The 12,047-nt window shown below is 33.9% G+C and overlaps 1 protein-coding gene across 5 annotated transcripts in view; it reads right to left on the bottom strand.

Annotated features, from left to right (window-relative positions):
* Window positions 1-2,619: 2,619 nt before the first annotated feature.
* Window positions 2,620-12,047, bottom strand: part of LOC149801705 (E3 ubiquitin-protein ligase NEDD4-like) — a 110,181-nt gene continuing 100,753 nt past the window's right edge. For all 5 annotated transcript variants that reach the window (XM_089955975.1, XM_089955977.1, XM_089955976.1 and 2 more), the window contains one exon: window positions 2,620-10,063. In XM_089955975.1, coding sequence (XP_089812101.1) covers window positions 9,961-10,063 — 103 coding nt within the window. In that variant the 3' untranslated portion in view covers window positions 2,620-9,960. The remainder of the gene's footprint in view (window positions 10,064-12,047) is intronic.

The following is a 12,047-nucleotide window of genomic DNA, read 5'->3' as shown; positions in this document are numbered from 1 at the left end:
TCATTTTCTCTGTGTGTGTGTGTGTGTGTACACACACTTCCTTGGAAATGAGAATTGATGAGGAGTTGCTGTCTTGTTCATTATTCATACAAAGCATGCTTTTCATTGCATTTTTATTTCTTTCCATGAAGAATCTAGAAAGTGTTAGGTCTGCCTGCCATGTTATTGTAAATTTAAGAACTTTTTTTGTAAAGTATATAGTGGAATGTTTGACCACTAAATTTCTTGGTACAATAAAACTGCCTTAAAATGTTTTTTAGAACCACCCGTCTCATGAGACCATAGTAGTAATGTCATAGTTGAATGACCTATTTGAGAGATAGTCTGTCTTGTCTGCAGAAGGGGTTTTACTGTACTGTCTTTAGGATAAGATTTTATGCAGGATATAACATTGCAGTTTTAGTATGACCTGTGTTAGCATATATCAGGATGTAGGTAGTACTTCTTCATGTGGCAACAGTGGTCACAGGCATTATGGCATGGTGCAAAGGCAGTTGCAGAATCCATGTGCTTTATTAATACACCAGCAATAGAAATTACTGAATTGTTTAGCACCATTGATATCTGGATTGCATCAGCTTCCACTTATAAGATTGTCCACAGTAAAGTGTTTACAAACTTGTTTGTGCTGAACAGTCGGATAAGCTTCGTATTCTATTGCTCACATTTGTAGAGTTTGCTTCAAACAAGTCTTGACAATACAGGGTGCCTTTAATGTTAGGGAATGTAAAATATGCTACTACTGTAGGAATCTGAACTTAGGTCTCCTGCATTGCTAGAAGAGTCTGACCAGTTGTCCTATTGCCATGTACAACCAGACTTGTACACCCCCCCTCCCCTTAATTAGATACTTACCATGACATTAAACCTAAAAAGCACACAGATTACTGGTATAGCACTATGTGGGTCCTTCCTAATGAAAAATGTTTGGTGATGGAATTTTGAGCCCTCATTGGGCTTATGCCGCACCAGCCCCACTTTCAGCTCCCTTGTGCTCAAAAAATCATCCTGAATTAGTCTCAAGTACACAATCCACAGCAGCTATTAAAATAGGGAAAATGAATTTTGTCTGACTAGTCAATACCAGTTTCTGAAAGTGCAATGAATGAATTACCAAATATATAAAATGTAAAAAAAAGTTATTGGCTCTTTTTTATACAATTTACCCCTGAAGTTCAGGAAGTGAAAATGAAGTGGAGCTAGCACTTTTTTGAAAGGTGCAGATCTGGAGTAAGGCCAAGCTGTATAATCTATAACCCATATTACACTGATCAATCATACACCAAAATAAAGGTAATTAAAGGTTCTTTGAACTATACATAAGATATTCAAGGTCTTTTTTAAACAGCCAGTATAACCAGTGAGGAAAGCTGGGGAAATTCTTTTTCTTTACAATTCTAACCCATGCAAAAAATGAAACTGTAGAGTGCCACCTGATTTCACTGATTCTAAGATGAAACCCAGATCCAAATAAAACATGGATGAACCAATTATCTGGATTTTGTGGCAACGATCATTTTTCTTTAGTTTTTGCTAGTATGCCATAAGTCCATATTTTACGGGTAATTACGGCAAAATCCTAAGAGTTGGCAGGTCTGCTGATGATATAAGCTTTCATTCTAAAACTGATGTAAATCTGATAAGAAAGTGTCTAGAATTTTCACAAGCTATTGTTGATGGGCTGATGAAGCGCAAATGGACAAAAGGCCATCATATAAGCTCACTGAACCTTTGGCTAAAGAACTAGTAATTGAAAAGTTGCTGTAATAGCCTGAAAACTTAATCAGGTCATCTACATGTGGATACAAATACGTTAGCCAAGTTTTATTTGTCTACATTAAGTAGTTTTTGTGCCATATTGCCAAAAAGATTCTCATGACCTGAATCACGATGCTTTGACTGCAAGCAGTGGGAACATAATTTCCATTTTGGCTGGTACATTAATTAAATTTTAGTGGCTCCACCTCTGATCAGCAAGAAGATCCTACAATCTGCAGTTAATTGCTACCTTCATCAAAATGAATAAATCATCTAATAATCACCTAAAAGAAAAACAATTAAACATAAAAACCTGTAATCCCCTGCCATATACAACTCTGATGTTTGAGCACAGCTACGTTACAAACTTGCACAAATCAAATCAGGTAGAAGTGCATGAATACAAACCATAAATGTGTTCATGGAACACAGATGCCCCAACATAGTGCCTGAAACAGCTGTATGCAAAACTGAAGCAAGTTCTGATGAGGGTTTTACTATGCCACGACCACTGTTGCCATGGGGGAATAAAAACTATAATCTTAAACATGGTAAATACCAAATGTAATCACTTGTAAATCAAACTGCAAACAACAAAGAGTCTGATCTGCTGTAGCATAATGTGCCTGCAGATCTGAGTCTATAATGCTTGTTCTATTGATTACTCCTAGCAAACTGCACAGACCCGGATTTGCCTGCACATTATGTGATGGCAGATCTGGATTTCAGTTCAGTGTACCTGTACACTGTACTGCAAATAATACAGTACCTTGTTTGCCAAATTTTTATTGGACAGAAAATTTTATTGGTAAAAAAATATAAATAACATTGTCAGGCAAAAACAAGTGATGCATAAAACAATTTAAGTTAAGATCTGCTTTATTTTCACTGCTTCTTTCTACAATATTTGCATACTAAATCATAAAACAATATTTGATGTATGAAAACAATAAACAATCATGACTTGTATGAAAAACAAAGGTATGAAACAATTACAAGAATTATGCGTTCTTCCAATCTGGAATAAAATCAAGAACAGAAATATGACTCTGCTAATCGGATATATGACCATCTCATTAATATGCATTGGTCTTGCTCACTTTTTACCAATTCTGGGATTTTGATGATGAAAGCCCACATTCCAAGTTTTGTCAAAATTGGGCCAGCAATCTGGTCTGCATAGTAACAAACTCAGCCAATCAGATACAGTATCACCTCATTATTATGCATTGATTTCATTCAGCATCAATTCCATCCAAGATCCTGATGATATCAACCCATATTCAAAAGCGTGGCCTCCAGAATGGTAAGAGCAAACTGGTGAGAAATGCAGAGCTGAGCCATATGATTATGATCAGTGAGCCAGAAAACTAAATTTATCCATGAACTATACATGTCTGCATTAATAAGATGCAACTAAAGGGCAAAGGTCGAAGTCAGATGGGGACCACACTAGATAAAATCTGGCCAGAAAACATTATGGTCCAAGTGGGTCTGGGTAGTTGACATGTCAGTTTCAAATTTACACACATACTGAAATTGCATAGAGCACAAAAGTACATCATCTATTAAAGCTGGCATCATTAATTCTCTTTCTAGACCATATATAGCCTTGTTTCCTTCATCTCTCACTGTGTGCCATTAACTAGGTCCTCATTTATAACATAAAATTTGTTCCTAGCTCCATCCTTTATCTGGCATTATAAGGGAAGTTAATATGAGGTCAGACTGGATTCCTGGATTCTCCTTTCCCCAAACCCAACCTCTAAAGTCATAAACTGGAAACCACTGGAATTCCCCACCCAAGAGAGCTGTGGTAGTTCAGTTTGTTTAGGTGCTGAACTTGTAAAGGTTGTGGGTTCAATTCTCACCATATGACCAGCTGGAAGGACTGCATTTCTCTGTATATTGTTTTTAAGATCATTGGTTTGTTTGCTCTTTGAAGTACAATTATAAGTGTTTCTGGAGTAAAGTATATTGAGGTTATTTTTTTTTTGTTAATTAAAAGCTAAAAATGCGAAATATACTGGTTATATGAATGCCTTAAAAAAAATGCATACATGTGACAGCATACAAATGGCAATGTTTCAGAAACTTTACTATGGTAATATTCTAATAGCATGTGAAGTTCTATTCAACCAAAGATATAAAACTCGCTTCAAAATATTCAAGATTTTTAAAAGTACTAAAATTTTCATCAATTTATAAACCTGGATATTGTTGTATAAGAAATGTGTTCTTCCTAAATAAAAATATTTTTCTTGCGCAAAACTATAATGGAACAGAAAATTTCGTATATAGATTGATTTATTGGTGTGCATCAGACACTGTTTTAGTAGTTCAGGATAGAACCTAAACTATGTACATTAGTAATTTCCCCACAACTTTTTTTTTGTTGGCAAAAACCTTTTCATTCACAAGTTTGTAACAATTACTAGGATTTCACAAACTAGTCTCATAAATATAATTATATTGCTAAATTATTATCAGCATAGAGTGGTAATCTTTACATTGCCATATATATGCTGTTTCAGTTTAAATCACAAATCAATAACTATAATCCATTATGTGCATTATCTTATTGTTTTGGTGCATCTTGATCTCTTGAAATGTATACACCCTGTATTGTACAATTTGTTTAGGTTTTAAACCTTTTTTTTTGTAACAGAAAACCTTCTGTCTAACCCTAAAACTGGGATTCTCAAGAGTCCATACAATATGTTACTTCCTTTGATTTCTAAAATAACAATGGCAAGTAAATGTGTGCATCATGCGTTCTAACATATTCAAGAGGGTATCATTCATGTTCATCCTTATTTGTTCAAGCACTTCTGCATCATCATCATGGATGCTCTTCATGTAGATACATTATACTTTGAAAGTATTTTTGTACATAAACAGTTTGATGTATGTCACTGTTGTGTCAATAACTGTATTGCTGATAGGGCAAGACAAACAATATCATTTAGAAACAACACTTGTATACAACACATTTGTAAGACTGAATAAATCAATAAACACCCTTCACAGTCCTTAGGTAAGCAAATAAAAAACTTATTTTAAAGAAAAGCACTCAAAAGGGATGATGCTGATTTTCTCAACCTATGACAAGGCATCACAAATGAGGGATCAAGACTTGCTACTTTTGATACAGTAAACTTTTGCACTAATATTCTGTGTGACCTTGAAATACATGCAGAGAAATCTGGCTGAGAAAAACAAAACAATGCATATATTCAGGATTCAATCATAAGTTAATATTCGAGTCACCTGAACTAATACTTGAATGTAATGTATTTCAATTCAATGAAAATTACTACATATATAAAAAGTATAGCATAACCTTATATTACGCTAGTCTTGGGATACTTGGAAGAGACCTTATTTGCCAAAATGAGGGATAAGATGGAAAGAAATTTATTTGAGAAAGAAATTGAAGTGAATTTTAGATAATTACTTCATATTACAAGAATTCTTCCAGAACTTATTCACTTGTATCCAGCTCTGAAATTTAAAAAAAATGGGAGTAAAGTAGGTATTCCTCTCCTTATATGTAAAACATATAAAAGTGAACATTCCCTTTAATCTTGCATTAAGACTAAAAATGATTGTAAAGGACAAAACATACACAAGAACAGAGACTCACAGAATTACAGCCATATCTCTGTAGGTAAAACTACAAAGGAGATCGAAAAGAAATGGACTGAACAAGGGAGATAACCATGTATAGCTTAACCCATCATCAAACAAAATTCCTTTAATTACAATCTGTAACCTATGGAACACTATCTTCCTGATGGCATGAACAAGTAAACAGTTACATTGACCAGTGATGAAATTTAAAATATTTTAGAAAGAGTGAAAATTATTAATAGTAAGAGACAACCCAAATATAAACAAATTCTTACCAGATCTAAATTTTTTATTGCAAGCGAGTCCCAGCTAAGCAAATATAATACAACTAAATGCAAAACATGTCCCAATATATTAAAAAGAAAGTAAATTAAATTGAAAAATTATAAGATATCTAAAGCTAAACAGCAATTAAAAATGTGATTTATGCATTGATATGTGTGAAATGTGAATCCCTTGACACAGGTCAGATGAAAAGTGGAATAAAAGAGAATGACAGCACACAAGACCAGATCTCAGATAAAAGTTGATAAACATCAACATCAGGATGAAACCTCAGTCCTCCCATATATAAATTACTTCCTGATAATTAATATTTAAGAGAAGAAAATGAACTTTGTTTAATATGCACTCTACAACCTGATCTTGATAGTTCTAATTATTCAACATTTATGAAAAATTAAAATGGCATGTTTTTTTACGTTGTATAAATACAGTGATACATTTTTATAACAATCATATGAAACTTGTATTGTTTTAATCTATATGGACCACTTCTTACATTGTATCTATACAGTGATGCATACTGAGAATAAACTGTACAGAATCTACACTGAGTGCATCTCAGCAAAATTCTTAGTTTTTCTTCTTTTTTTTTAAAAACTTAATCAATGACTGTGAGGGGTGTTTCATGAAGTGCCTCCATGATGATGGTATGAAAGCAACTGAAGGAATAAGGGATGAACATAACTGACATCCAGCTGAATTTACAAATTTATTTCTATGCATGATTTGGCACATGGACATATTAAATATACATCCATATATACATATTCTAAGCTTATATAGAAAATATAATTAAAATTTGTTCAGACAAATGGCCTCTATAGGGTTCATAAGTTCATGGAATAAAATACAATATCACCTTATCATTATGCGAGGATATCACTCATGATCAAACTCATCTGACAAGCTTACATAGGGATTATGATCAAAATCTTTTCAGAAATATTGTCTCTAGAGTGTTCAAAAGCTCAGCCACATTAATAAACCACCACATTAATAAACATGAATGTCATGCATTAATGAATTCATCCCAGATTCTGATGATACAAGCTTACATATCGGGTCTGATCAGAAATTAGGCCCCTATAGAATCATCACATGCTTAGTCAATCAGATGCAAGATCACCTCATTATTATTAAGTGTGAATGTTGCTCATATCAAACTCAGGTGATATCTTCATACATACCAACTATGACTGAAATCTTAAGAAATGAAGATTCTAGTGTTCACAAGCATGTATTGATGGACAGACATATGATGCCAAAACTCATCAAACTTATGTCAAACAACATTAAACATGACCTAGGGTTTCATTATGTAAAAACCTCATACTAATGTGGTCTTTTCATTTCAATCCATTACCTCTTCAAAAGTATTAGTGAGTGGAAATGAAATTTGGGATGGTCATGATGCGACTGGACAGGATTCAATAGACAGAAAGACAGTAACACTGCATGTTCATGTCATAGTTATGTGGTGGGGGTACATGGGTATATATATATATATATATATATATATATATATATATATATATATATATATATATATATATGAACAAGAAAAAGATACAAATGAAGTGAGAACAAAATCTGAGGGTTTTTAGGCAATTCAGTTCACATTTGCCCCTTGTGATGTGCAAAGAGGTACTGTTTAAAAAACGCTTCAACCCTGAACCAGCAGGGGAAGTAAAAATCATCAACTCACACACAGAATACTGTTTTATAAGAATTCACACTATTCCTCTCTCCCCAGAACCCACTCTCCTCTCCAAAGCTCTTTGCAAAATTATCAGCTGGACATGTAAATGAATATGTTAACATCGATATATGGATGGAGAGACAACACCATAACATAAGTATGCATAAATGAAATAGGAATTGAGTTACATACTGGTTTTATCCTATCAAATATAAGTTGCCCAATGGGAGAAGTGTCACCAAATTAAATAGCACTGATCCTCATTCACAATATTCACACTCAAAACTTAACTCCAAATTCTATCTGACTGGCTAGTGCCCAAGAACTGACCAATCAGATAACAATTCAGAGTTTGAACATAGGGGCATTTTCATGACATTAAAGCCACCCTAGGTTTCACTCAAATTCTCAAAATTTCTCTTCAAATGAAGATTTTAAAACATTTGTCATGTATAAAATATTTCTGTCAATTCTGACTTGCTGTTTTAAAGCAGAGCAGCTCTTTAATGGATACAGTAGGCCAACAAACAGAGAAAACTGTCTTGTTCAAGGACAGGACAGTAGCCAATCCTGCTTGATTAAAAAAGGGGATCAAACCTGTGCCCCTCTGGTCAAACTGCAGTTCCTACCAACTTAAAAGTTTTGTCATAAGATAAAGTAGAAAGGATAACAACTAAATTGTTAGTTTTTAAGCTGTACATTTCAGAGTTATTTTATTCTTGAACTAAAACACCTGTCAAACTCACAATCAAAGCATTGCCACAGAACATGTCACCTTCACCTCAAGGTCTAAAGGTTGTGTGAACGCAGAATGAAATGTTTAAGTTTCATAATAGTTGTTGTAAAGTAAGAAGAAAATTCATCAACAGGTTTATGAAAAATTGGCAAATAAAGTAAAAGCTTTAACCAAATCCTTCAAGTAAATTTTCTATGACTGAGCTTGACCCCAAGATCAAAAGGGTATGAACAAGTGTCAGAGAATGACTTGTCTCAGCATCAGAATGACTCATCCCAAGTGTGAATAAAATCCATTAACAGCTTAAGAAAACGGAATCAAATGAAAAGAATTTGACTAAAACCTTAACATAAATTTTTTGACTGTAGTCTTGATTCCCATGGTTCAAGGGTCAAGTGCACATCACTGAATGAATTGTCTTCACTTCAAAATTCACTCCCTGCACAATGAGAATCTACCAAGGGGTCCACAAAATTTATCAAAACCCTCACTAACTGTTGCCATTATCATTGCCACCAGAAAAGTGACTGTCCAGCTTCCCACTAATGAGGCCTAACCAAGAAACAAAGTGTTGGGAAATTCCTAAAAGATAAGGAAATCCTACTATTTTACTAAAAATACCTTAGACCCATTTTGAATAGAAGTTGTGACATTATAACCTTAATGTAATCCTTGATACATGCTGAATGTTCAGTAAGATAAATGCATCATTTTAAACCAAGAAAAAAGAAAACAGAATTGAAAATAACACTTTTAGGAGACATTTGAGAATTTTTTGGTGAAAGTGGGGCCAGACTGTTGCTTTGTCTAAACTACAAAATGTCCTGCATGCATGCGCACGCACACACACACACACACACGCACACACACACACGCACATGTTGATAAGTATAAGATGGATTTTGCATTATGAACCTGGGTTCCCGAAAAAGATATCACATATGCTAGAAAATTTTTGGTCCTGAGAATGTCCTTACAGCAACAAAACACCCCTGCTTCCCCCACCACAAAAACATACATAAAACACTGTAAAAAGTCCAGATCCAATATGCATGCTACAACAACAAAAAAAAGCCTTGGATGGCAATTGTTCTTTTTCTTAAATAAATGTTGATATATTTCATTGGAGTTGTATTCAAATGTTCAAAAGAAGTCACAACTAGCATGTAATGTTACATCCAAAAAGATTAAAGATATATACCGGTAGTTATAACGTCTGCATTGATTTAACACATATTAAATGTCTGTACAAATCTGAATGCAGTCTAATCAACAGTTTGCCTTATACATTTCACAGAATATGGAATATTTTCATGTACACACAGGGTTGGAAATATCCCTTGTCTGGTACCTCAAGAATAAGATTCCTAGGCAAGCATGATTCTGTGTCGCTCTTCCAGAGTTTTGTTTCAAATATAAAGGATTAAGAAATTTTCAGATTCTTTGCAATCTCAACTTAAATCCAGGCAAGTGGACAGTTTTCAGATTTTTGCAAACCTGATAGGCAACTAAAAGTGTCACTTCATTATGATGCCTGTAAACTTGGATAATATGTCCAAAACAGAATCACAGACAATGCTAGATTGAGCATAACTACATGTTCATTTTGATTAGATAAGACATATTAGCTCACTCTCTAGAATGACTTTCACAAACGGTTCCAAACACTGTAACGCTGCCCTATCCAGATTTCAAAATTAATGCCTGCATTTTGGCCAGAATAAGCAAATTTTAAAACAGACCAGTATCTCTTATAAGTTTGCTTTCTGTTTCAATATTTCCTGGCATAAAGTCCAGCAGGTTTTAAAACTTAATCTTGAACAAAGGGGCTGTCTTGGTAACGACATCTTTAATCCACCCCTTCAAAGCCTTCTGCATTCTCAATTGCAATCAAAAGTTTCTTTCGCAGTTCTGCGTAGTTCTCATAAGGAGGTAGGTCAAGCCTGTTGAAACTGAAAAAGAAATATGGCATGAAACTTAGGTAAATTTTACCATCCAAATTGTCTATCTAAAATTTTACCATCCAAATTGTCTATCTAAAATTTTACCATCCAAATTGTCTATCTAAAATTTTCATAGAATAAGAACTGGAATCCATATGACAGCAAATTTTCAGAACATTACCGGTACATAAATCCAGATCATTTTACTGGGTTTCAAAACCACCCGTTAAAATGAGACGAAACACTAAAAGCAACGACAAATTGCAATTTTAATTAACCCTCTTATGAGTCTGGTCCAACAACATACAACATAAACCCATATCAGCCAACACATATTGTGCCTGCAAATCAGGGTCTACGCTACCTGTTCTACTGATTAATCCTAACAATCTGCATGCACTCTGGTATGTCAGTATGTTATGCAACAGCAGATTAGTATCTGTACACTAAGCACTGGGATCCAAATTATAAGCAACTACACAACAGTACTGTGTATTCACTTTTATTCACAGGGCATTCATTTTTCATGGATTTAATGGCTGCTACGAACCATTAATGCAAATATCCAATGTAAATAACTGTGCCATAAATGCTTGTTTATCACAGGTGTGTTTATCAATTAAAGTCAAATAAAAATTACAAGTTTTTTAAATTACTTTGGATAATTAAAGTACGTGTAAGAAATTTTTATACAAAATAACTTGATCAATAGCCAAGTTCATTCCAAGAGTTGATTCAGGCACAATACTCACTGTCAAGTAAGGTGGGCAAAGTTCACTTTATAATTTGGAATGTTTTTTTCCCCATCCCATTCAATTATTTATCCCAATATTAATATTATTCTAATAGTGAGTACAAGATTTTATCTTCAATATTTTGTGCCACATATTTGTTATTGTTATATAAATAATATTTAAAAAAATAGCAGCCATGTTTTTTTACACATAGCGCAATAGGCATTGATAATGCAACAAGACATATATTTTATATACACTAGAAAAACCTATGTGCCCGAGTTACATCAATGATGAATATTTTTTCAGTTTGGAACATGCATTAACTGCATTGATGCTCTGAATATTAGTGGTCATTATAATTGTTTTATCAATGTCAAAGGGAATTAAAATGGGTGTCTATAGATATATGAATTTTCTTACTTTCACTTACTTTCATATTCCTTCCATTGATGCAGCAATTGCAGTTTTGTGTTCACTCAGTGCTGTGCTTTTATCTTACTTTACCCAATCTTATTCTGTATGTGTGTATGTATGTGTAAAGAAAGATCTGCCTTTTGAGATTGGTTTTTGAACAAAGCACCATGCACTGAATATTGTTATAGATATTATTAACATTATTAACTGCTTTCCTTTTTATGTGCACTGGTCAACAAAATCGTAAAATACATGTAAATGTTGATCTCTCCCAAGCTTATGTTTCAATCAAGATTACTGCATCTTGCTTACTTTAATCCATCCGATAAATTACCACCGAGTCTCTAAATAGTCATCGATCTTTGTTTCGTGCACCATGACAAAACACTAATTTCACTACCAATGGACAGCTTAATACGACTTCAAAACTGATGGTTGGCACTTTGTTTGGCCAATTCTTACAAATTAGGCTTGGAAACATCTGTTCTCACTTCTAAAAGAATATCTAGATTAGCTAGTTGAGGTCACAAGACAATTGGTTTATGTAAGAGGCCTTCAATGAATAAGAAATGAAACGCGGTATATGGTTGTTTTTTGCGACATGAATCACAAATCTGTCTGCCTTTACAGGCAAATTTCAGATAATGAATGACCCCTAATAAAAAGGGATGTAACCTGTACCTCTTCTCAAAGATAAATGTTTTTCATCTGAGACAGCTCTAATTCACAAGCAATTGATGAAAACATCAAACTACATCTGTCACACTGGCAGAAAAGGCAACTTTAATATATGTTGTGATAACAGAACTACTTTTCCCAGCCTCTATATAGATAGCTCAAAG

This window comes from Sinohyriopsis cumingii, chromosome 4 (assembly GCF_028554795.1).
Source record: "Sinohyriopsis cumingii isolate HCF-2022 chromosome 4, ASM2855479v2, whole genome shotgun sequence".
Taxonomy (NCBI): Eukaryota; Metazoa; Mollusca; class Bivalvia; order Unionida; family Unionidae; genus Sinohyriopsis; species Sinohyriopsis cumingii.
The sequence above is the reverse complement of the archived record's forward strand: the minus strand, read 5'-3'. Positions and strand labels throughout refer to the sequence as shown.